The sequence below is a fragment of the Myxocyprinus asiaticus genome, chromosome 28 (assembly GCF_019703515.2).
Source record: "Myxocyprinus asiaticus isolate MX2 ecotype Aquarium Trade chromosome 28, UBuf_Myxa_2, whole genome shotgun sequence".
NCBI lineage: Eukaryota > Metazoa > Chordata > Actinopteri > Cypriniformes > Catostomidae > Myxocyprinus > Myxocyprinus asiaticus.
The window spans coordinates 31804385-31831506 of NC_059371.1; the positions used below are offsets into that span (position 1 = coordinate 31804385).

Sequence of the window (27122 nt, forward strand, 5' to 3'; positions counted from 1 at the left end):
CAGTTCAATTACCCACAACCGCCTGCTTCTCTCGAGAAGTTTCTCAGTTGTTTACTGATTGAATTCGTGTGACATCTCGCATTCTAAGTGTTTTTATTTCTTTTCTCGAACATCTGTAAAAAGAGCTGCAATGGCGCAGTACAAAGGAGCGGCCAGTGAAGCGGGCAGAGCGATGCAGCTCATGAAGAAGAGAGAAAGAGAGCGAGAACAGCTCGAGCAGCTCAAACAGAAGATCGCAGAGGCAAGAGACACAAACATTACACAACTCAAAACAAATGCTAAATTAAACACTGACACTGGCCCATCAACGAGCCCTGACTGCTTCACAATGTAGTGTTGTGAAATACAACTTATGTGAAATTTAGGGCATTACAGAATAATGTTGTGAATGTCGTCTACAGTCATTTTATCCCCCTTTTAAGACAGCACAGAGTCAAGATTGCAACATCTGATAACACTTCATAATAACTTTTATTACGAATATCGCCATAATTCTTACAATAATTGCCATAATTTTTGCATATTAACAGTAATTATAACTGTTGTAGTAAGACCTTAGATACCACATGTGGAACCACTTGTATTAATATTATGTATTAGTTTAGGTATTTATTTTATTTTCTCCCAATTTGGAATGCCCAATTCCCACTGGTGGTGGCGCGGTTACTCACCTCAATCCGGGTGGCAGAGGACGAATCGCAGTTGCCTCCGCTTCTGAGACAGTAAATCCGTGCATCTTATCACGTGGCTCGCTGTGCATGACACCATAGAGACTCCCTGCATGTGGAGGCTCATGCTACTCTCTGCGATCCACGCACAATTTACCACGTGCCCCATTGAGAGCGAAAACCCTTAATCGCGACCACGAGGATCGTGACCCTCCCTAGCAACCGGGCCAATTTGGTTGCTTAGGAGTCCTGGCTGGAGTCACTCAGCACACCCTGGATTTGAAATCGCAACTCCAGGGGTGGTAGTCAGCGTCAATACTCGCTGAGCTACCCTGGCTCTCCCTAGCTTAGGGCTGTGTCTCGTTTGGAAGGATGCGTCCTCCGGAGGTCGTATTTCTTGGCCACATACGTCATCGAGGCTGTCTCATTTCATAAAAGCGAGGAGGACACTTCGAATGCAGCCTTCAAATGCGACCTTCTTCCACGGGAATTCGGAGGATGCATGAAGTGTATCCTTCGTGGGCACTCACAACCCACAATTCTTTGCTTCAGCGTAAATGTCTAAAAAAATTAACGCCAATTTGCCCTTAAATATGATGTTCAAACGCAAGTAATGTTAATTCCCAAGTTGAAGTATCTCAGTAGATGGGAGTAGAGTATGTAATATGTATAATTATATTAATATATAATTAAAATAAAGTATTATAGACTAAAAGTACACCTGTATAATCTATTTTCTTTTCTCTTTACATCATTATATCTCTCCTAAAATGTACCTCATACATTCCCTTCCAAAGGGACTTTGTTCCCTTCTCACTCAAAGCGCTCGTGCTTGTTAATGAGTGGCGTGCTGTCATAGCAACCATGTTACGTTCTGTTTCCGTTTGTCCTACGAAGGCCGTCTCGTTTAAACGAGGCTTGTTTAAAGGAGGACGCTCGGTATACCGCAACCTTCAAAGGACCCATCCTACCTAGCATGCAGCCTTCCAAACGAGACACAGCCTAGGTATTTTTAAGAAACAGTAGCCTAACCACATTTAGAAACTATAACCACATTTGTTATAATAAAAAATTATGTAATAAAAAGCAGCCCCCCAACTCGTCTGATGATTTCGTTTTCATATAATCACAGTTTCACCTAAATACTGCAGTCAAGCAGTGTAACATGCTATACTTAAGAGAAAAAAAAGAAAATTCTCTCATCATAGACCTTATTCAAGGTAGCGCTATCTTTGATTTTTTTATGGGAATGAAAATGAGGCTGTGATTGATAGACTTACCATCTCTTCATTGGCACGCAAGGTAAAAAGCTGTACAAAGCTCCTTGATCAAATCTGATTTTCCACAACTAAAGTTTTATGGAGTTTTTTTGTCTACTGAATGTTCTTGTTTTTCAATGTTTTGTCCATGGAATGATCCAAAAACACTCTAAACTGCAGTTCAGCCCATTGTCTGTCTGTCCCTCACAGTCTCATTATCATTCCCGTCAAAAATCAAAGATGGTGCTGCTGTGAATAAGGTCTATTTACTCATTCTCATGCCATCCCAGATGTGTATGACTTTCGTTCTTCAGCAGAACACAAACAAAGATTTTTAGAAGAATATCTCCTCTCTGTAGGTGCATAAAATTCAAGTGAATGGTGGCCAGAACTTTGAAGCTCCAAAAAGTACATAAAGGCAGCATAAAAGTTATCCAAATGACTCCAGTGATTTAATCCATGTCTTTAGAAGTGACATGAAACGTGTGGGTGAGAAATAGATCAATATTTAAGTCCTTTTTTTTTTTTTTAACTGTAAATCTCCACCTTTAACCAGCCCCAACCAGTTTGTGGCAATATGCATGAAGTGAAAGTAGAGATTTCTAGTAAAAAGGATTTAAATATTGATCTGTTTCTCACCCACACATTTCATGTCGTTTCTAAAGACATGGATTAAATCACTGGAGTCCACAGGACTCCCATATATTTTATTCTCTCTTTTTGTGCTTTTTCGAGATTCAAAGTTCTGGCATCCATTCACTTGCATTGCATGGACTTACAGAGATGGTATTTTCTTCTAAAAATCTTCGTTTGTGTTCTGCTGAAGAAAGTAAGTCATGCACATCTGGAATGGCATGAGGGTGAGAAAATTATGAGAGAATCTTCAATTTTGGGTGAACTTTCCCTTTAAATGTTAAATATTTTATACAATGTTTTCCAATTCTTGTATTATTATTATACTTGCAGCTTTTATAATCTCATATTAAGTTAAAGAAAATGTGTGTGTATGTGTGTGTGTGTGTGCGCGCGTGTGTGTGCGCGCGTGTGTGTGTGTGTGTGTGTGTGTGTGTGTGTGTGTGTGTATATATATATATATATATATATATATATATATATATATATATATATATATATATATATTACACATACACACATACAGGGTTGGGAAGTAACTGAATACATGTAACGGGAATACGTATTTAAAATACAAAATATAAGTAACTGTATTCCACAACAGCAGATATATATAATTACATTTTTTATTTTATTTATTTTTTTATTTTTATTAATTTGTCACACCACAGGTCTATTAAAGTAAACTGCAAAAAATCACTGCGTGGTTAAAATGGTGAATACATGAGATTGTGACCAGTTACAGCACCTAAGATATAAACTACCTTATACATATGAATATATTTTTAACCTAAATTCTTGATGTTGAAAAAAATCTTCCATGTTATTTGTCAACTGGCCCTCCACAGTTAGTTTTACCTACTATAGTCAAACCATGGTAAATGTTTGTGAGAGATTAACAACATTTGCATTATGTTTAAAAGATCATTAGTCAGATTACACTTAACTAAACTGTTATTACAATCAGTTCTTGTACAGTATGTTAGGCCTACAACTTCAACTACTAATCTGTTGACCATTATGTAATGTTTGTTAGTGAAAGTTTTTATAAAGTGTTACCCAAGATAATTAAATCAATCTTCATATGCAACCTGAAACACTCTGGACAGGTGATGCTTAATGCAAAACATCTCCCTTAACTGAACTTCACCTTTCATGTTCCAGGACAACATGGTGAAGTCCAACATTGATAAGAAGTTCTCAGCTCACTATGATGCTGTAGAGCAAGAGCTCAAATCCAGCACTGTGGGTAAGAGGACATTAGAATTTATATGACTTATTAATGCACTAAAAATCTAAAATATATATATATATATTTTTTGTTAGAGCAGCTTGTATTTTACCAGAAAGGTTCATTGGATGTTCCTTTTTGCCTTTTGTTTAGGCATAGTGGCATAGCACATAACCCCTTGGGAGTTACATATTTATCCTGTTATACATATTTTGAATGTTAAATAAGTTTCTGATGTTGTTGCTCTATGCAGGGCTGGTGACTCTGAATGACATGAAGGCAAAGCAAGAAGCTCTGGTTAAAGAACGTGAGAAACAGCTTGCCAAGAAAGAGCAATCAAAAGAGTTACAGCTGTAAGCCATTTCACACAATTTAGCCTTTCATTTTGTCCCTTGCTTCAGTTGATTTATTTTTCAGTTGGTTTAATGCTTTTTCGAGTCCTCTTTTATGTGACTCCAGTCTTAGTTGTTGTGAATTACAGCTAGGGCTGCCCCCGACCAAAGATTTTCCTAGTCACTAGTAGTTGTTAGTTTAAGCCATTAGTTGACTAGTTGTATGTTTATGATATTAATTTAATTACTTAAATATATATTTTTTGGGGGGTGTCAGAAAATGGATTGACTTCCAGGGCTGAGAATGTTATAAGTAACATTGCTAACACTGTTCTACATTACAGAGAAATACTAAACTGTAATAATGAGCCTTTAAAATATAAATTATACAAGCGCACGCACGACGCGAGCCGCAGCGACACCGGCAAAAGCAGTAATGATTCTGAAAGTGTCTGAAAAACCAGCAAGGAGACTGTCTGAAAATTGTGTTAATTTATAGAGAGAAATGCACATTAGGGCTGGGCCGACAGATGATGATCTCAGGGATCGAGATGGTCAGAGTGATCGCCAATCGCTGATGCCTTTGACCATGTCAAGACGATATTTGGCTCGTTTTCCCATTAATGTATTCAATAATTATTATTATTAGGCTATTATTATTATCAAATTAATATTACAAATAATTTCCCCATAGATACACAGACATGCACTTGAAGAAACATTTTATTATATTATTAAGAACAGATGACAGAAAAGCCGTCTATGTGTATGTATGACACGCTGTTTGTTCAGAGGTGTGCAGTCTCGGGGAATACACGTATGTAAAAGGTTCTCACTCTTTCTTTGATTCTGTCTTCTGAATTTCTTTTTTGCAAGAACAGTATCATCTAGGAGTGCTGCAATGACCTCAGACATCTCAGCTCAGGAGGTGTTTTGAGTTCAGTTCACTTTATTTCCACAGAGCAGTTCATTGTGACCAACACTGCAGCCTATACATCTGTGATTAAAACATAAAATAATACAAAAACACATTCACCTCGAACCATGATTTATATTTCAGTGATTAATATCATCAATATAATTATTATTTTTACATTTATAATTATTTTTATGTCTTCATTTGTGTAAGTTTGTGTAAGTGTAATTTTCCACCTGCATGTTTAGACGAATACGTGCCTGACGGTAAGTGGAAAGGTGGTTTTATATATATATATATATAATAAAGTACTTAAATACTTACCTAAATTCAAATTGCACTCCAAACGAAACGAAAAAGCAATTAAAATAACGAAGTGATCAAAAAAATTATATAATTGCTTTTTCGTTTCATTTGGAGTGCAGTCTGTATTTAGAAAAGTATTTAATTTAAGTTTTTCTTTTTTTAAATAAATTACTGTAATTTTCAATACAAAATCACTGAAGCTAATTGGATATTGCGATATATATATATCTATCGTGAAGGAGGGAACAAAACAAATGTATTCACACACACAGTGTATTTTCCTGGACAACGAAATACCCGACCGGTAGAGAATGCACAGATGAAGTAGGTTCTTTGCCAGAGAGATGTTTCCCTTCACAACTGTTGTAAAGCCATCTTTCAAAAAGTTGAACAACACACATTTTAATTGCACTTAATATTTTTCCAGTTTCATTTGAATTTTTTGTTAAAATAAATAAAAAATAAAGTTCAAAGTTTGAAATCAAGGTGTCTTGCTTTATTGTGTAGGCTTAACCCTAACCCTGCTTAATTAAGCAGGGTTAGGGTTAAGCCTACATCAATAAAATTACCCCATAGTACCACTTAGCATCCAACCAGCGGTAATACCGGCATCCGTCGGTTTGAACGTGAATAATGAATTATCGCATGGACCAGCCATGTAAACAATCATGTCTGTCCATCACTGACTGCGTGACTTTGCCACTTCCTGTGGATTTTTTTTCTGCGACAAACCGACCAATCAAAACTTGGTCGACCAAGACACTCTCATCGAATAACATTTGGTCGACTATTAGGGGGCAGCCCTAATTACAATGAATCCTTCCTGCATCCTGGCCCATGGATCGATTTGTTTTTCTATGTTCTGTTTTAAATTAATGTTTGATGTTAAACCTTTACTTTTGGTCTGTTTTTGTAGGAAACTGGAGAAACAGAAGGAGAAGAAAAGAAAGGAAGAGCAAAAAAGAAAGATTGCAAGTTTATCTTTCAATCCAGATGAAGGAGAGGAGGAGGAGGAAGAAGAGGATGATGATGAGGAGGAGGAGGAGGAGGAGGAAGAGGAAATTGAAGAGGAGATATGTATGGGACTTTTCATTAAAGGGATAGTTTACCTAAAATGAAAGTTCTGTCATCGTTTACTCCCCCTCATATTGTTCCAAACTCATATGACTTTCTTTCTCTTATGGAAGACACAAGGAGATTCTTCTAGATAACTCCTTTTATGTGACTAAATGATGACAATTTTCAGTTACTGTAATGGTAAACTATGTACTGTGTTTACCAGGTCTACCTGTAAAGAAGAAGAAGAAACTGGGGAAGAACCCAGATGTTGACACAAGTTTCCTGCCAGACAGGGACAGAGAGGTACACATCTTGCTCTCTATTCTGTAGCAACACATGTATAGCCAATTCATACCCAATAATGCAAAAGCGACTGCAGATAATAGAGGATAAAAAATGAAATCAGATAACAGAAGTGTAGTGTCGTTTTCTTAAATATTCCCAATTAATCTCAAACACCACTTTTTTTTTTTTTTTTTTTTTTTTTTGGGGGTGCTGTAAGCAATTTTACAGGACCGTTGATTAACGTAAAAATATGCAGTGTTTGCTGAGAAGTCGTCATTTTTATTTGTATAGCGCTTTTCACAACACACATTTCAAAGCAGCTTTACAGGAAATCATGCATTAAAATTTTTTTTTAAATGAAACTGTAATCTATAATGTCTTACAGTGATTGTTTGTGTAGTTTGATTAAATATGATTGTAAAATGTGTATAGAAATTATTTAATTAAATAATTGTATTTAGAACCCCTGTGAGCAAGCTGAAGGTGACTGTGGCAAGGAACACAAAACTCCATAAAATGTTGGTTAATGGAGAAAAATAACCTTGGGAGAAACCGGGCTCACTGTGGGGGCCAGTTTATCTCTGGCTAACCAGCATGAATATAAGGCCAATATTAGTTATTTGTGTGCAGTGCAAGTCATGGTTTTACATTTGTAAATTAAGTGTTAAGGTCAAGTGTTTTAAAAATAAAATATTTGTTTATGAACTTTAAGATTGACTAATGTCTTTGAAGACCATCCTGGATTAACTGCAGAAGTTCACATAGATGCACTGTCCTTTTGTTAGTTGGCTCATGAAGGCTTTTGTTGGCAATTAAATGATAGTCTATGTATTCCATTTTAAGAGTGTAGTCCATCAATAGACAAAGGTGATGCAGGCAGAGATCAATGAGGTGCAGGTCATTTCGGTGATGTTCGGTGGGGTTCATCCAAAGTCCAAGGTTCATATGAAGTATCCGATGTCTTACAGTTGGAGTTGGCATCAGTTCATCCTCTGAAGTCAAAAAACTGAAGTGATGTCTGGCTAGCACCTGCTGTAAGTTTGTCGTCATCTCTCTGCGACACGTAGCAGTGGAGTCTGACACCAAGCAGGAACGGAGCTGGATTTGTCCGGCTCTGGTAACCTTGGGATATGAATCCTGAGGTTGAGACATGAAAACAAATAGAATAATATTAGCGTAGATGCCATTCAATTGTATGCAGATTTATAGATTATGATGGATGTTTCTAGTTCTGGCAGACCTAACTAAAGCAGCCTAATTGTGAGTTGAAGTATAAATTAGGTGCATGCCTGGCTAAATTGATGAGACTTTAGTCTAGACTTAAACTGAGTGAGTGTGTCTGCATCCTGAACAGTGTTAGGGAGACTGGCTTCTTAATAAGTGGTTTGATAACTGCCATTTTAAAGTTTCTTGGGACATGTCCTAAGGATAGCAGTGAGTTAATACTATTAAGAAGAGGTTCTGAGATTACTGGGAATACCTCTTTTAAGAGCTTAGTTGGTATTGGATGTAACATACACTATATTGCCAAAAGTATTCGCTCACCCATCCAAATAATTGAATTCAGGTGTTCCAATCACTTCCATGGCCACAGGTGTATAAAATGAAGCACCTAGGCATGCAGACTGCTTCTACAAATATTTGTGAAAGAATGGGCCGCTCTCAGGAGCTCAGTGAATTCCAGCGTGGTACTGTGATAGGATGCCACCTGTGCAACAAGTCCAGTCGTGAAATTTCCTCGCTACTAAATATTCCACAGTCAACTGTCAGTGGTATTATAACAAAGTGGAAGCGATTGGGAATGACAGCAACTCAGCCACGAAGTGGTAGGCCACGTAAAATGACAGAGCGGGGTCAGCGGATGCTGAGGCGCATAGTGCGCAGAGGTCGCCAACTTTCTGCAGAGTCAATCGCTACAGACCTCTAAAGTTCATGTGGCCTTCAGATTAGCTCAAGAACAGTGCGTAGAGAGCTTCATGGAATGGGTTTCCATGGCCGAGCAGCTGCATCCAAGCCATACATCACCAAGTGCAATGCAAAGCGTCGGATGCAGTGGTGTAAAGCACGCCGCCACTGGACTGTAGAGCAGTGGAGACGCGTTCTCTGGAGTGATGAATCACGCTTCTCCATCTGGCAATCTGATGGACGAGTCTGGGTTTGGTGGTTGCCAGGAGAACGGTACTTGTCTGACTGCATTGTGCCAACTGTGAAGTTTGGTGGAGGGGGATTATGGTGTGGGGTTGTTTTTCAGGAGTTGGGCTTGGCCCCTTAGTTCCAGTGAAAGGAACTCTGAATGCTTCAGCATACCAAGAGATTTTGGACAATTCCATGCTCCCAACTTTGTGGGAACAGTTTGGGGATGGCCCCTTCCTGTTCCAACATGACTGCGCACCAGTGCACAAAGCAAGGTCCATAAAGACATGGATGAGCGAGTTTGGTGTGGAAGAACTTGACTGGCCTGCACAGAGTCCTGACCTCAACCCGATAGAGCACCTTTGGGATGAATTAGAGTGAAGACTGCAAGCCAGGCCTTCTCGTCCAACATCAGTGTCTGACCTCACAAATGCGCTTCTGGAAGAATGGTCAAAAATTCCCATAAACACACTACTAAACCTTGTGGAAAGCCTTCCCAGAAGAGTTGAAGCTGTTAAAGCTGCAAAGGGTGGGCCGACGTCATATTAAACCCTATGGATTAGGAATGGGATGTCACTTAAGTTCATATGCGTCTAAAGGCAGATGAGCGAATACTTTTGGCAATATAGTGTACATGTTGTGGCTTTTGATTTTTTTGATAAGTTTTGTTGTTAGCTCTTCATGGCCTATGACAGTGAAGGATTGAAGTTGCTCGTGAGCAAAATTATGAAACACTGTTTTCTGAGGTCCTGTGACAGTTGATTGCATAGTTCCAATTTTATTTCTGATTATTTCAATTTTATCAGTAAAAAATTCATGAAGTCATTACTATTGTGCTGCTACAGAATATCTGGTTCAGTCGATGCTATATTCCTAACCAATTTAGCCACAGTAGTGGATTATATAACCTTGGATTGTTGTGGTTATTTTCTATGAGTTTTCTCAAATATGTTGACCTGGCAGCTTTTAGTGCCTGTCTGTAGCTACAGACACTATCCTTCCATGCACCGTGAAATACCTCTAATTTTGTATTCTTCCACTTGCGCTCCATATTTCTGAGCTGCTCTCTTGAGAGCATGAGTGTGATCATTGTATCATGGTGATTGTTTTCTTTAATTTTCTTTTATTCGAAGAGAGGCGACACTATCAAGAGTGCTAGAGAAGACTATATTTATATTTTCTGTTATTTCATCAAGTTCTTTTTGGCTTACTGAGTATGTGAGACAATTCTTGAAGATTATATTTAGTGGTTGAAAGAATAGTTCTACCTGAACTATAGTGTGGTGTAATTTGAGTGACCGATTTCATTTCAGTCTATAATTTTTTTTCCTGCCATTTTGAATTTTATGAAAAACCTACCTTTTCTAACTCCTCCTAGACCGTTAGTCCGATCGGCATGAAATTAGGTATACATCATCTACAGATCCCCCTGACTAAAAGTTATTAAAAGAATTTTGATATGTCAAATTGTTCCGAAGATATTAACGATACAATTCCTTTTGTTTGCAAAACTTTGCTGCTGTTTGAGCAACAAAGTTAAAATTAAATACACATCTTCTTTGGTTCAAATGCTAACATATTCTTAAAAAATCTATTTGACAAATTAACAAAAATGGCTGCCAATGGCCAATCAAATTTCAGCACCTTATAACTTGTATTGGGAATGGCCGTGGGTTATGGAAATTACTATACACAAGCAGGGTATCTACACGAAGACGCATATAAAACTTTGTGACAATCGGCCACACGGTGGGGCTATAATGAGCTAATTCGTGTTTTTGCTAATCTCCAGAACTGTATAGGCTACAATAAACATTTGTAGCTTCTCTGAATCCACCAAATCATATGGTCACTTGAATTTTCATTTCCGAAATGTCTACAATTTCGATTTATTCGGAAAAACTTTTTCGAACTCGTCCTAGGCCGTTTGCCCGATTCTCACGAAACTTGGTATACATAATTTACAGACCCTCCTGACAAAAAGGTATCAAAAGAATTTTGATACGTCATATCATTCGTAAGATATAAGCAAATATGTTTTGGGGTGTGGCCTATAATGACTAATTAACCTGTATCTTGTTAGCGCAATTTTCAAACTTAACAAACTTTGTACACATATAAGATAATGGTAACACAGTGAATTTTGTTCATTTTTGATGCTAGGGGACGCTATAACTTAAGAAAATCCTAAATGTGCAACTGTGGTCAAAGCAGTTTAATTAACTCCAGAACTGTATAGGATAAAAAAAATTTTTTTTCTGTGAATCCATCAGTGCCTCCAAATCATGTGGTCACATGAATTTCCATTAACGCAAAAAACCCCCTACTTTTTCAAACTCGTCCTAGGCTGTTTGCCTGATTCACACGAAATTTTGTATACATTATCTACAGACATTCCTGACTAAAAGCTATCAAAAGAATTTTGATCTGTACGATTTACCATAAGATATTAGCCAATAGGTTTTTGGATATGGCCTAATATGACTAATTGACCCATATCTTGTAAGCACATATTTTAAACTTAACAAAACTTAGTGTACATGCACTTAGTGTTTGGATCCCCAAAACAAAACGAAGGTCCCTCCAGGAATCAAATGCCTTGCCGATGTTCACTCTAGTTTTCACTCGACCACGATCACATTCCCGCTTAGCCAGATGGGATTCAGTAGATAAATGTTTTTTTTTTTGGATTACTCTGAGTTTGTGTAGGAGTCGGTGTTGTGCTGGGAGCCAGGCGTTTGCTGGATTCCATCTTTAAGATAACGTTACCTAGTGTTGCAGTTTGTTATCGCTGTTGAATAGTGGAAGAGACGCTACTGTCTGAGGCAAGGCTCTCGGGAGCGCGCGTATACGTCACATCCTTTGGATTTTCCCGGCAAAAGCGACCCGCTTCCTTCGCATGAAAATCAGTCTACAGGCTTTAATAGGCAACCTAGGAAGTCTGGGAAGGGCTCATTTTTTAATTTGCATTACAAGCCGTTCACACATTGGCAAGAAAAAGGCGAATATTACATGAAAAATTTTACATCTTGCACCTTTAAGGCCTTCATAGGCATAAAAGGCAGTACTGTTTGTCCACCAGAGGGAGCCACATAACTATAAATCATTCAAAGGGTCTTCAAAGAGTAATTAAAGGTAGACTAAGGTTGGGTTGCACCAACAAGGATTATTTTTACATTTAGATTAAATCAAGGTTTATCTGAGAATTCTGTTGCACCAAACTTTAAACTTTGTTTAAAAATAATCAGGGTTACATTTAAATCATTGTTTTGATCCTGATTAAAATTTCACAGTAAATCTGAATTGATTTTAATCCTGTTGCTCCATTACTTTAAACTCTGATTTAAATCTCAGTTATGGATTAATTTAAACTTGCAGCTGAAGTGGTTTAAATATTGAATTTGCCTACAATAAAACATGAATGTCTTTTGTAAGAGAATAGTGAATATGCTGTCAGCCCTCTGAAGGCAGTTAGGGTTTGAGTTATGGTTCCACAGGATCTTTCCTGTCAAATCAGATTATTTTTGTCATTTTTCCATATGTGCTTGGCCCCTGATTTGCTGCTTGCAGCTATATTTAATAGAGCCCTAGCGATACCGATTTTAGAGAGGGAAAATTCACTGATTACCGATATGGTGGCCGATATAGTTAATTTTTGAGCTAGAATGAAAACAGACCTTTTCTATGTGGATTGTGTACTGATTTTGCACCGATATGACTATGCAAAGGTACTCGGAAGGCTGCTTTCTTAAACAAATATTTTTATCAAAGAATATTTGACATTATTATACATTGTCAACAAATTCTAGAAATGAACACTGAGAAAATAAAGAATAAATAAAAATACAATAAATAGCTTAATAAACATCAGTACTGTATGTTTAGTATCAGTCAATGGCTGACCATTTAAATAATGAATAAATACAAATACAATAAATAGCTAAATAAACATCAGTACTGTATGTTTAGTATGTCAATTGCTGACCATTAAAATAAATAAATAAAAATAAAATAAATAGCTATATAAACATCACTACTGTATGTTTAGTATCAGTCAAATGCTGACCATTAAAATAAAGAATAAATAATAATAATATAAATAGCTAAATAAACATCAGTACTGTTTAGTATCAGTCAAATGCTGACTATATTAATACTGCCGAGTCAAGATAAACAGATAAGCAGCGGTGTTACACCGTATTCTGCTATACAAGTTCAGGGGAAACTTTCAATGGTGGAAAACCAGACTTTAAAATATTACATTTTGTAAATGCAACGACTAGAATTTTTCGGTTGAAGGGGGTACCAAACTGTGAATCCTGAACAAAACAGTTTGGTGAATACATATTTACTCATTAGCTTCCACTCAGCTGACAACAGTGAAAGTAGCTACGTGGTTAGCTATAAGCTCGTTGTCACGGAGAGTAAAAGACGGACATTGTTTTTTACTTTCCAGCATTTCGTCTCACCAACAAGGTAACAGCGTAGCATGAAATCAACACTTATCAGACACAATCCACCACCGCACCGTTGTCTGCTGAACTGCAAAAAGATGCTCTGATGTTTACCTTTCAATCTGCTACATTACTGACTGCACTGACAAACTATAGCTGGCTAACAGCAAACAGACATGAGTGACATGGTTGTCAAGGACAGGGTTAACGTTATATTAGTTATATTGAAAAGGGAAAACGATGGGGTCATTGTTTATTAACTTTCCAGTATGTATTTCACAAACTAGTTAGCAATTTATGACACACAGCTCAACTCCACCCTGTCTGCAGAACCACCGTCAGCTCAGAGTCAGCTCTAAGTTGGAGCACGCTCTGCTGGACAAACTACGCAATGACACCAATTCTAAAGCATTATTTTCTGCATTATATGTTCTGAAAAAAGTTTTCATATCGGTAAAATATACGCCAATACCAATATATAGGTGAAAGGCTAATATCGGCCGATAATATCGGCTGACCGATATATCTATCGGGCACAAATATTTAATAGTTTTTTGCCTTGGCTGCTTTCTATAAAATCTGAAGCATGGTAACTAAGATTCTTAGATCAGACAGGTCCAAATGTATTTGTCATGAAGAATTTGCTTGCACTTCTACTATGGATGTACGATGTTAAATCCTGCTGTGGACTGCCACAAAATCCTGTTTTTTGTTTTTACATACTAGTGGAGGAGCCAAAATTCTGTTCTGTTGCAGTCAAAGCTAAAGTTGTATTTTAAAGACCCCATAAAATCACAAATTTGAGTTTTGTAGCCTTAAGTATATGTCTGTTAGCTTTGAGGCCATCTATATGCTATTGTATGCCTAAACGTTTAGAAAAAGAACTTTAAGCAGATACAGTTTATGAATGTAAAATGTACAGTCTTTCACTTCAGGGAAAATGCACCAAAAATATTGATGATTTATCTTTTATGCTGGAGTGTACACAAAGTTTTGTTCAATAAAATGCTTTCTAGAATTTGAATGTCCCCTCCCCTTAATACCACCTGCATCTCATTAGCAATAGCAAGAAGCAAAACTTGTTAGTGGTTGTGACAAGTTTATTGGTTATTTGGGGGGAAAAAAAGGAATCCTTTTTTTTTTTTTTTTTCCTTAAATGGGAAATACAGGGGAAATGAAAAATGAAAATAATTTTCGGAATAGAGGTGAACTGTGTAATTTCTCCGCCAGTATTTCTCTGCCAGCGTCATCAAATGAAATTGCAAGAATAAATGTTTTTCAAACTAGTTTCGAACCTACGAATAGCTTACTTATAGTTGTCTCTGCATATTAAGCAGGTACAGGAGGAAGTTTTTTAACAACCAAAAAAATACACCGATACACACTACCTTTTAATGATATTTTGTAGTGGTTGACCGATATATCTGCGACAAATACATTTTCCCGTTTGAGCTCAAACTCCAACATTTTCCAGATGCAAATGTTATTCCAGAGCTGGAGGAGGCAGCAGAGACGATCATGCTGATCCATGTCGATAGATGGCAGTACAGCGTCAAACACCACTGTTGTATCGGTACTTAAAGTACACGAAGAAGAGCAATGCTACTGCTAGCTAGAAAACTGCTGATGCCCCTTTAAAAGTTTAATATAGGCTACCAATAAAAATAAAAAAAACTATTGGTAGATTAACTGGTTTTCTTTCAACACATTTTTGAATAAGCTCAATCCAATGTCAGTCAACCTCTAATTTGTATCTATTTATGTAATGGCACATAAACCAATTTTAATGTGATATTTATGTGTAAAACATGTCTTTAGTATTTTAAACTTGCATATATCCTACCCTGTTTTACTGATAAGCATTGTTAAGACCATGTTGAATGTGTTTGGGTTTGTTTTGGTATGGGGATACAGTATTAATTTTATTTGTTCAAGTCTTGAAAAAGGTCTTAAAATCTTAAATGTGACTTCTGCAGCAACTCTGGTTTCATTCTCCCTCTCTCTCTCTCAACTGTTCCCTGTAACTTTTAACTGTCTTGTCTAATGATAAAAAGGCAAATATCAATAAAACTAATATAATATACCGTCTGCAAATATGTACATATCTCATTTAAACAGATGTAATAAACAAACCTCACAAAACTTGAGCAGATCCAGCATCCTGTGGGATGCTCATTTGTTTACCTCTAAAGCACGTATTCTAACAGTCTCTCCTCAACAATTCCCTGTAACTTTTCTAATGATAAAAGGCAAATATCAATAAAACTTGTATTATATACCGTTTGCAAATATGCAGATATCTCGTTTAAACAGATGTCATTCACGAACCTCACAAAAATCCACAGTTTCTTCCCGTCGAGCGCTCAACTAGTATCTTCCTCTGAAGCATGTATTCTATTAGCCAGAATCAAAAACTTCAGGATCAAAAGTTCCCTCTCATGCTCAAATTGAGGCTTGCGCAGGATCCACACAAGCGTGTGGGTGCAACTTCAAGGCTGCGTCCGAAACCAGGAAAATGCCGCCTCCAGAGGCTGTATATGGAGATACAATGAAAATAAGGTGCTTTTCAAACTGTTTGGAGACCAGTTTGCTTAAGAGTTCCATTGATTCAAAACAGCTGTCAGTTAAGCCATAAACTGATTAGGCAGCAAGGTAGCAAGTCAGTGGCCTACGTTTTCGGATGCAGCCCAAGTAAAAGTGCTTCATGTGTGCTATAAGTAAATGTCTTATTCACATACTATTTCCTTCTTCCTAATATATTAACAATTTCTTCATGTGCAAATAAATTACTAAAATTTGATGACTAAACAGAAATCTGAAGAAGCTGCTATCTACCATTTTTAAAATACAACATTATTTTTTAGTTTTGTGTGAAATTGAGTAAATATAGTGCTAAATAAGAGGTGTAATAATTTTTTTTCCGGCATCGGCCATTAAAAACTCCATATCGGTCGACCACTAATATTTTTTATCTGTTTGTAAAATGTGTGTTTCAGGAAGAAGAGAATCGTCTGAGAGAGGAGCTCAGGCAGGAATGGGAGAGAAAACAGGAGAAAATCAAAAGTAAGATATGAAGATTTGAAGGTGTTGATGTGGAAATTATTTTGTGTGATATTGTTGAACCAAGAGTGCCATCACATTTGAACTTAATCTTAAAATAATATTGACCTGTGTGGTCTTGTATGGTTTCAAATACTCACGCAACCAACTTATGTTGATTTTGAACCTTTTCAGCTTTGTTGGTACAAAACCTGTTCTTCTGGTCTTTTGTTTCAGGTGAAGAAATCGAAATCACTTTCAGCTACTGGGATGGCTCAGGGCATCGAAAAACTGTCAAGGTACAGGGAACCAATTTTCTAAGTTAGGAAAACTGCATGCCACACATAATTTGTTGCGTTGTTTGTACTTCTGAAGTGAGTGCAAATTATTCAAACGTGTTCTAATGCAGGCAATGCATTGGAAAAATCCACTCAGATTAGTGTGTGTGTGTGTGTGTGTGTGTGTGTGTGTGTGTGTGTGGTGTTCATGTAGATGAAGAAAGGCAACACAATTCAACAGTTTCTCCAAAGAGCCCTGGAGGTTTTGAGGAAAGACTTCAGTGAGCTGAGGTAAATGCATTCAGTGGCATCCACTATTAACGCACTTTATTAGTGTTAGTCATGTTACAGTTGGTAAATGCATAATTATTTACAGCCCTTTTTTGTGACAAATAGATATTTTTCAAGGACTTTGAAGCAGATATTATTATTGTAGGCCGTGTATAGCATAGTGGTTAAACATCCAGGCTAGTAACCAAAAGATTGCAGGTTCAAACACTAGAAGGGAAGATGTCACAGTTATGCAGGACACTTAACCTCAAGTTACTCCAGTGCAATTGTCCCTGTAATAAGTGTACTGTAAGCCTCTTTGGTTAAAAGTGGTAGATACTAATTAGTCATCTGTAAATTATAGTGTTGGTAAAAAAATTAAATATACAAATGAAAAGAGTATTATAGACATTTGGCCCTTAAAAAGCATCCAGTTAAAAACATTAACACTTTACAATAAGGTTCCATTTCTTAACATTAGTTAACTACATTAGTTAAAGTGAACTAACAATGAAGAATACTTTTACAGCATTTATTAATCTCGGTTCATGTTAATTGTAACATACTAATGCATTTTTAAAATTAAAAGATGTTTACATTAACATTAGTTAATGCATTATGAACTAGCAATGAATTATTGTATTTTTATAAACTAACATTAACCAAGATTATTAAATGCAGTGAAAATAGTTCATTGTAAGTTCATGATACTTGAATTGAGCCAATATATCATATAATTGATATAATTTGAATTGCATAATTTATAATAATTGTGTTGTATACCTGCCATATGACATTAATATGAAAAGTAATCAAATGTCTGATATTTTTGCATTGTTGCAACCCTGCCAATCACTCCCATTCAGTTCAAATGATATGCGAATAAGGACCTTTTTGATCAGATCGCCTCAGTAGCTGTAAAACATTTTGGGCAGACACAAATAGTACAGAATGTATTACAGTTCCCTAACTTGCTCTATTGTTGTATGAAAAAGGATTCTGATTAAAGGGTTTTCAATTGTACATTCTATACTGTTTAAATGCTACTTAATTTTGTTGTTTTCACCAAAACATTATCACTTTGTAAATAAAAACCATCCAAAGTATTGACACTTTTCATTTGTTAAATGACAGCTCCAAATTAACGCAATTAGCTTGTAAATATAAAAAGCAAATAGATTTTTTTTTTCATTGAATATTGTTTGTTAAATCCATCATTAACATGCAGTGGGGGTCTTTTAAATTGTTTATTCCTCCATTCAATAAATTAAAGACTAATCCAAATTAAAAATTTCAGGCAAATTCCTTCTCTTAGATTGTCTGCCTTAGGGAATTCATTATCATATGTAGAGTCCTGTGTGTATGCTCAGATAAGAACTATGTTTTGCTGAGAGTAAATATTGAATATGTGCCAAGTCTAATTCAGATTGACTTCTTTCGTTTTAAATGCATGGAAGCAAGTCAGGGTTTGTTACATTGCAGATGTGCGGTCAGTGTTAAAATCAACTTTATGGACATTATCAGTAGTGGTGGACCGATATATTGCCAAGGCCGATAAATCGGATGATATTCAGAATTTTTAAATTATCGGCATTGGCTGATAAATTTTCCCATTTGACCGACGTTAATTTTTTTCTTAGGGCCGTGAGGGGGCTGAGAATCGCCTGCTTGCATGTTAAGTGTCTGAGACATGTAAATGACCAATCACAGTTTGTTTGTTTTTTTTACATGCCATCATGTTACGCACGATTGCACTGTATGTACAGTTAGTTTGATTCAGTATTTTTGGAGAAAATGCGATTGCGAACGTTGACATGCCATCCATGGTTGCTGGACTACTGCGTGTACTGTTAAATAAATGATTAAAATTTGATGACTAAACAGAAACTGTTATCTACCATTTAAAATAAAATCTTATTTTTTAAAGATTCTTTTTTTTTTTACAAAGTTAAAGTTTTGTTTAAAATAAGTAAATATAGTGCTAAATAAGAGTTTATTTGTTTTTAGCAATTTTATGTTTGTTATACTATATTAAATTGTGTGATATATCGGTATTGTATCGGCCTATCGGCCACCCTGCTCTCTGGATATTGTCAGCGGCCATTAAAAACCCCATAGTCGGTCGACTGCTAATTATCAGGTCACAGCTCTTCATGGTTCACAAAGGCAACTTATGTTACAGACATTTTGTGATTCTCTTTTGAACTCTTAGATAATATCAAAGCCCTGTTTGTGTTTCCTTTAGGTCAGCAGGAGTGGAGCATTTAATGTATATTAAGGAGGATTTGATCATCCCACATGTAAGTTTCCACAAAGAATTATTCATCTACAGTACAGGCAGAAAAAGATAAAAATATCAGAGCTGTTCACCCTCATGAAAATGTTATTACTTTATGTCCTCTTAAATATTTGATATGCTTTTAACTCTTTAATTCCTGCTTTTAGTTAACCCCCCAAAAAAGAAAATTGTTATCATTTACTCACCCTCGTGTTGTTCCAAACCCATATGACTTTCTTCTGTGGAACACAAAAGATGTTAGCAAAATGTTTGTCTCAATCACCATTCACTTTCATTAAATCTTTTTTCCATACAATAAAGGTGAATGGTGACTGAGGTTCTTGAAAAAGATACGTCATGAAATTTGTTATTTTACAAACTAAGGTTTTTTCAAAATCCCTTATCCAAGACCAAATTGTTTTTTAACACTAAGTCCTCCTAGAGCTTTCACTCTACATCCTCCAAAATCTGCACAGACCTTCAGACTGTTTTGGAATAGTGTGTGTGACAGATAAAAATGCTAGTCAAGCTTACGTTTAAATGGCATGTGTATTTCAAATCAGCAGTAAAATCTGACAACAACTGGTATCATAAATTGTGCTTCATATTAAGCTAAAAAGTGCAATTTTTCCATCTCTAGCTCTTTTACCCCTCTTCAGCTCTCACTGCAACACAAAACAGCTGTTAGAGGTGATTTTCCACAGGTGTCAATCCTTACCGTTCTTCCTCTCCCGGCCTCACTCTCCACAGAAATCACACGGCCACATCACCACAGTGTGCCATGTCATTCCTAACTGATCGGACTTCATCTGTTTTTGTACAAGGACAATCAAAAATCTGAAAAGTCCCATAAACTTACATTGGCAGAATGTTCAGACCAAAGTCTTTTTAGCTGGTCAGTCCACTGTCAGCTATCTTTGGAATGCTCCCGGGAGACTGTTTCCAGTCATGACAGTGCAGCTCCTTTCTACTTGAATGGGGGAAGACCGAAATTTCCAAAACTGCTAGCCAAGTTTACATTTAAAGACGTACTTATTTCAAATCAGCAGGAAAATCTGACAACACACTGGTGTAACCGGGTTCTTAAAATGGGCAAGGAGGAGGCGACTCCATCCCCTGGAGGACGCCAGCGGCGAGGACTCCACGATAGAACATCCTTCCTCCTTCCCAGGTTTTGGCATCAGTGTAACGGGGTTCTTAAAATGGACAAGGAGGAGGCGGGAAATGGCAGAACAGTCAACATAACTTTAATGACATAAACTGAAACATAACATAAACACAGACACGCACACACGGCGGACGCGTGTGGCTCTCTCTCTCTCAAACTGGTGCCTCCGGCTTGTCTTTATCACCCTCCTGGCTGATTAGAACAATTCAGGGCCGGGCGTGCGTCCTCACGGCCCGGGCACGCCCTCCTCCTCGTTACAACCGGTGTCATAAATTGCGCTTCTTTACCTCATATTACACTAAAAAGCCGGCTTGTATAACTAATACGCATGCGCGTTCTCGAGTTGATTGACAGGCGATGTCTGTATCTAAAAGGTGATTGGCTCTTTTACCTGTAATGCGGGACTTCCTTTCCACATCCGTTGGGCGCTAGAGCTCCTTGGTTGGGCGTTCCAATTTCTTCCATTCATTTTAATAGAAGTGGCCCGTCTGTCATACAGTTGCAATTGAAATTATTCAGCCCCCCCCACACCCAAGACTGTAAGGATTTACAAAGGTAAGCTTTCCTGATGACACAGAATTTTTAAACTTTACATCTATATCAGTTGAGTGACACATTCAAAGTCATAGTGTGAATATATAACCTAATATTTGTAAATAGCAGGATTTTTTAAAAATACAGCCATGTCATAATTATTCAACCCCTATTGCATGTAGCTTTTTCTTAAATATGTAAGGCTACACAAGTAATTGTTTTAAAACAAAATTAAGTCATCAATCTGCAATGGCACTTAAGTTTTAAAATTTAAGTTTAGCGTTGTAAGCAAAAATTTATTTCTTTGCAAAAAATGCAATTAAAAATAAGCTGTCTCAAAAGGAGATTATTTCATTACACAAGAAAGGTCATGGCTAAAAGTACATTTCCAAGGCACTTCAATTTCCAATAGACAAAGTTGGCAGCACCATTCATACATTTTTTTTAAATATGGTACAACAGCAACCTTCTTGGGGTGTGGAAGAAAGCAAAATTTCACCAAGAGAAATGTTGACTTGAATATTCAAGAAGTAATTAGGAAAGACCTGTGGAGTCCTGGGAGAAGGTTTTATAGACGTATGACACTAAACTGAAAATGAGTTTCAGACCCATGGGTCAGCAGTACGTCTGGAGTAAGATGACAAGGTGATGACAAGAACGACACCATCCCCACAGTCAAGCATGGAGGTGGGTCAGTCCTGTTATGGGGGTGTTTTGTAGCTGCAGGAAACGGCTATCCTGACTATGTGACTGACACCATGGATTCTTTCAGGCCATTTTGGCATGAAAAATGTGATGCCTTCAGTGTGTAAATTGAAGCTCATGATCACTGGACTTTCTAGCAAGACAGTAACACCAAGGATACATCCAAGTTGTCCAAAATCTGGTTCAGGGATAGGTCATAGAATGTCCTTAAATGGCCCTTTCAGTGCATCATTAAAATCCCATTGCAAACCTTTGTTGGGATTTCAAGGAAGCAGTGGCAGCACAGAAACCAAAGAATGTCAATGAGCTGGAAGCTTTTGCTCATGAGAAATGTGTACAAATTTTAACAGAGAGGTGTCTGAAGCCTGAGAACACTTACCTGAAACATTAATTTGCTGTTATTAAGGATAAAGGATGCTCCACAAATGATTGACTTGGGGGGTTGAATATTTTTGACATGACATTTGTGGAGAGAATTAGTTATTTTTTATTTTAAAATGTGGGTAAACTGAACTCTTTGCTCTCAAAATCACTCTAATGTGTATTAAAAATGTACTTAGATTGTTTACTGAGGTTTTAGTTGATGTGTTTTAATTCACATCACCAGAATGTATTGCTGGTCAGGGGGGTTGAATAATTTTGATTGTAACTAAATAAATAGTCTCTGAAAAGAACGATCATTAGTTCAAACTCTGTCAAAAAATTATAATTTAAACAAACCCTCAAAAAGCCTTTGATCTGCTTTAAGTTGCTCGCTCTCTCTCTCTATATCTCTGTGACTGATTGATGTGACAGCCTGTCTGACTGTCTAGCTAGCACTTTGTCTTTCAGAAAAGGCTTTGTCAAGTCCCAACATCAAACTTTACCCATTTAGTTAAAATGATCCTTTTTATTTTTTACAAGCCCAAATCCAATACAGAATGGCACGATGTTCATTTATCTTGCAAATATGTGACAGGAACTGGTAAAAGATGCAATTTTGAATGGATCATAAATGTTGTACAGCATTTTAGGAAGTAATTACCCTGATTAGGAAAGCAGGCTCTATACCACTCTTAAATCACGGTTTATAGTACATTTGCCCTTTCAAAGCACATAATTTCTCAATGACTAAAACCACTAATTACTTTCTTCTCCTCCAGCACCACAGTTTTTATGATTTCATTGTGACAAAGGCAAGAGGCAAAAGTGGTAAGCTCCTCCGTCCTACTTTGGCACTGAATTGCACAACATTTAGTTTGATAGGTTTGCTGTATGGCCCAGATATATTGCAGACACAAGACTCTGCTCTGATATTATTAAGATAACATAGTGGTGGTTATATTTAGTGTATATCTTCCTCTCTTTTCAGGGCCGCTCTTCAATTTTGATGTGCACGATGATATTCGGCTGGTGAACGATGCCACAGTTGAAAAAGATGAGGTAAGGAGATGTTAAAGGTACGCCAGACTTGGTCTCCCATAACTATGGGCAGAAAGTCTAGACCACATTTCAGCTTATTCTGGCCGAGAAAAGCCCACTTAGACATGAAGACATCGTCTGACCGACATGGAATGGGTCCAAACTCAAGTTTGTTTTTATGCAATGTTTAGAGATAGATAAGTATTGGTTATAATTCTTGAGAATGAAATGAACAAGGATGCTAAAGAATATCTCGTTTACATGGTATGAAGTCTTAACACAAAACTGAATGTCATGAACCCTGGAATCTTTGGCAAATCCAGCACCTAGTAATTCAGTGAGCTCTAAGCACTCATTTTAGCTGCCTGGGAACTTCTAAATGCGTCTTGTTCCTTGGTGGAATCATAAAAACCTATGCTCGCTGAGTCCTGGAAATTATTTAAAACCAACCAATCAGATTTTAAATGGCAATTTCAGCCAGCACTTGCCATTTTTGTGTGCAATATGCCAGATTTGTGCCATTTTAGGCTAAGACTACCTCAAACTCAACTGTTCAGAGTCAGTGGAAAACCTCCAAGGATCAGTGCTGCACTAAATACACATCACTGTCACATCACACTACCTCCGCTCAATTCAATGCTTTGTGTTTGTTAAGTCTCATGCAGGAAAAGTGGTGCTGAGGAGCTGGTATGAGAAAAATAAACACATCTTCCCTGCCAGCCGCTGGGAGCCTTACGACCCCGAAAAGAAATGGGACAAATACACAGTGAGTTTCTGCAGACAGGTCCCCAGTTAGTTTATGATCCTTAAAGGGGTCGTTTATCAAAAAAGTGACTACTCAGCCCTCTACACTGCGAGTAAATCACTCGCAAATGCAAGTAAATTTCACACTATGCGACCAAAAAAACGTCTGTTATTAGCCACTGGTAAGTAAATATTAACATTTCACTCGCCAGTGATAGAGTTGCGTAGTGTCGAAGCACCGAGGCCCTTTTACTGAATAAAAAGCAGTTGATTAAGAAGCTGGATTCAGCTTCGTCTTTCCCTGCATGCTGTCTCATGAGCGCGCAGGAAAAAGCACTTGTCTCATTCAGTTGAACTCCGAGCTTCTCAGGGAACGAAAGAGCAGCTCTCTTGAGAGCGTGTGAAGATGAACCACTTCTCAAGTGCCCTGATGTGCACGCTGTCTACAGAGGCTTGTGCCAAACTCCTGCGAAAATATAAACAAGGTATAAACATTAATTTTGTGAACGCAAAACGCTCCAGTTTCACTTAACAGCCATGTAATGGCAAATGTCCGTGATCATTGTGGGTTTATTCACGCAGTGTTAAAAACACGTAGTGAGACAGAGGAGATGCCCTGCTCTATTTCTGTGGAGGAATCTTAAAGTCTTCCTTCACGAGAAATAAGGGCTTGTGAGTTAATCAGAGAGCCTTAAAATAATGTGTGAAAGTGAAGAATTTAAGGCATAAATATTTTACTATTGCATAATATAATATAATATAATATAATAGCTATACAGGTTGGCTGGGTTACAAAAGAAGCAAAAGAAAACAAAACATTGAAAAGGTCCAATGGATCAAAAGTAAATTGGACAAATAAGAGAGATATATTTTAGTTATTTAGACATATTTTGATAATTAAAATGTTATTTTAATTATTTTACATTTTATACTTTTATATTTGACTGTCATTCATACATTTTTGAAGCCTTAAAAGGAAATCATATACCCTTATTTTTTTATATGACCCAAGCTAAATTTGTATAAATGACTTTGTTGTGTGCATGAAGCACACATAGTGAGTTTGTATGGTAATTAATCATTATATTCGGGAAACACCTAAAACGGGCAATTAATCGTCATAATCGCAATTATTTGTTTGACAATTAATTGTCAGCTAAACTTCACAATCGTGACCCCTAATTTTCATTATTAGGTTCCTACCTTGTGAATTGTTTTGTTAAAAATGTGTACAAAATTTCAAACAGTGACAACAGCTTGTATCATTATTAAAAATGCAATTTCATGACATCATATAAATTGATAGAATGTGAAATTTGTACATTTTTAAAAAGCTAAAATGTGATTAAAATCATAAAGCAAATCTAAAAAAGAAATTACAATATACTATATTGCGTGAATATATATATATATGAAGAGGCCCCCTCTCTCAGTTTGCTTAATATATTTATTATTTACATTACGCTTACATGTCATCAAAAGTCTGGCGAGTAAAAACAAAAATTTACTAGCCAATGACGATTCTTTCTCCAACATGATCGTAGAGGGTTGCTACGTCTGTCATCATCTACTCACTCTCATGTCATTCTAAATCTCATTTGACTTCTTCCATGGAACATAAAAGTATATGTTAGGCAGAATGTCCAGGCTGTTCTTTTCCAGACAACATAAGTAGGCAGAGACCTGACTGTCAAGTTCCAAAAAAGACTTAACAGAACTTTAAACTAATCCATTCAACTTTTGCAATTTATCCCAAGTCTTCTGAAGCCATATGATAGCTTTGTGTGAGTTTAAGTATTGTCTTTGCACAAGAAGCAGAGCAGGCGGGGTCACCACTTTTCTTCCACCAAGGAAATCAACAGCCTGTGTTTTGCGAGAACACATTTTGAAACATCATTTGTGTTTCGAGTGACATGATGTTGAGTAAATGATGAGAGAATTTTCATTTGTGGATAAACTATCCCTTTAAAGACCTTATATTTTTATATTGAATATCTCTACACTCTGTATGTGTTGTTATGCATTTTAGGTAAAAATGTAGATCAAAATCTCAGACTTAACTACATGTACAGTGGCAGAACCAAATCAAAGCTACCTTGGAACCTTGATGTGTAAAATCACAAAGACAGTCAGTAATGCTATCCCACCAAAACCAAAAACTTATGTTCTCCAAGACTGGCTAAGAAGGTTTTCAAAAGATGATAAATGTAGATGCAACATACAAATGAATCAAGACAGTGTTTTGGATCTACTGAGGTTATAAATACGTCTTTGGTTGGTTTCATAGCATGTTTAGGGACCATTTTCATGTTTTCATCAATGTATTATTGCATTTCGTTTCAGATTCGGTGAGCTGGCACTCTACAGTCACAGGACGCGCAGAAACATCTTGCTGTTTTATATTCTGATTTTAATTACACCAGGCAGCAGAGTCTGTCATCTTGCGTAGAATTTTCGAGTGTCTGGAACTTTGTGTTGCATGCTTTCATTGTAAATAGGCGACGCTACAACCTAAATGGAGGCAGATGAAGATTTGTGTACTTTTTGTCATAAGCTCCTAGTCTGATCTTGCACATGTTGTAGCAAGTAAACAAAACAAACTTAACCTCATGTTTTTTTTGGTAAAGCAATGTGCGACCTGTACGGATTCTATTCATTGTCATGATTGTAAATAGGGTCTGTTTCAGTATTTTGTTCATCATCATTGCCTGTCATTGCATTAAAGCTTGTTCAAAAATAAATTCCTCATACATTTTGAATAGTTTCCACTTGAAACATTTTATTGCACATTCCATTTCCAGATTTTTGCACCGATTACACTATGTAACACAATTTGTGTTCCTGGGCAGTAAGTGTTATTTCCTAATTGCTTATGCCTCAAAAGTATAGAAAATGGCTATTATTCCCCACAAACTTTGCTTTTGTGACCAGGACAGTGATATTTTGAAATTTACTTATTTCCAATGTGAAAACGGGCGAATTTGTGTCTTTTCGTTCACATAAAGTATGAATCCAAAATCCTTCTTTATCTGTGGTCCGACGAAGACACCGGCTTTGACCTTTGCCTCAGACAGCTTAGGGAAGAAGTCTTGAAGGTACTTGAAGGCTGCTGACTCCTTATATATAGCTCTGACAAATTGTTTCATAAGGCCCAATTTGATGTGCAGTGGTGGCATCAGCACCTTCCGGGGGTCCACCAGTGGCTCCCACTTGACGTTGTTCCTCCCCACAGAGAACTTGGTCCGCTGTGGCCAGTCCTGCCTGTGGTAATGCACCTTGGTGTCCCTGCTGTCCCAAAGGCAAAGATAGCAGGGAAACCTGGTAAAACCACCTTGGAGACCCATCAGGAATGCCACCATTTTGAAGTCTTCTATGACCTCCCAGCCGTACTCCTCATACTTCAAGGCGTCCAATAAGGTCTTGATGCTG

The 27122-nt window shown here is 37.1% G+C and overlaps 1 protein-coding gene across 1 annotated transcript; it reads left to right on the forward strand.

Moving 5' to 3' along the window:
• On the forward strand, positions 1 to 26465 carry LOC127419307 (protein FAM50A). Its single transcript, XM_051660624.1, has 13 exons — positions 1 to 241; positions 3725 to 3809; positions 4045 to 4144; positions 6262 to 6422; positions 6628 to 6707; positions 16273 to 16339; positions 16553 to 16614; positions 16808 to 16884; positions 19109 to 19163; positions 22691 to 22739; positions 22900 to 22970; positions 23605 to 23715; positions 26037 to 26465. Exons 1-13 carry the CDS (start codon positions 131 to 133, stop codon positions 26043 to 26045), a joined length of 1038 nt encoding a protein of 345 aa, XP_051516584.1. The 5' UTR covers positions 1 to 130; the 3' UTR covers positions 26046 to 26465.
• The last annotated feature ends 657 nt before the right edge of the window (positions 26466 to 27122 follow it).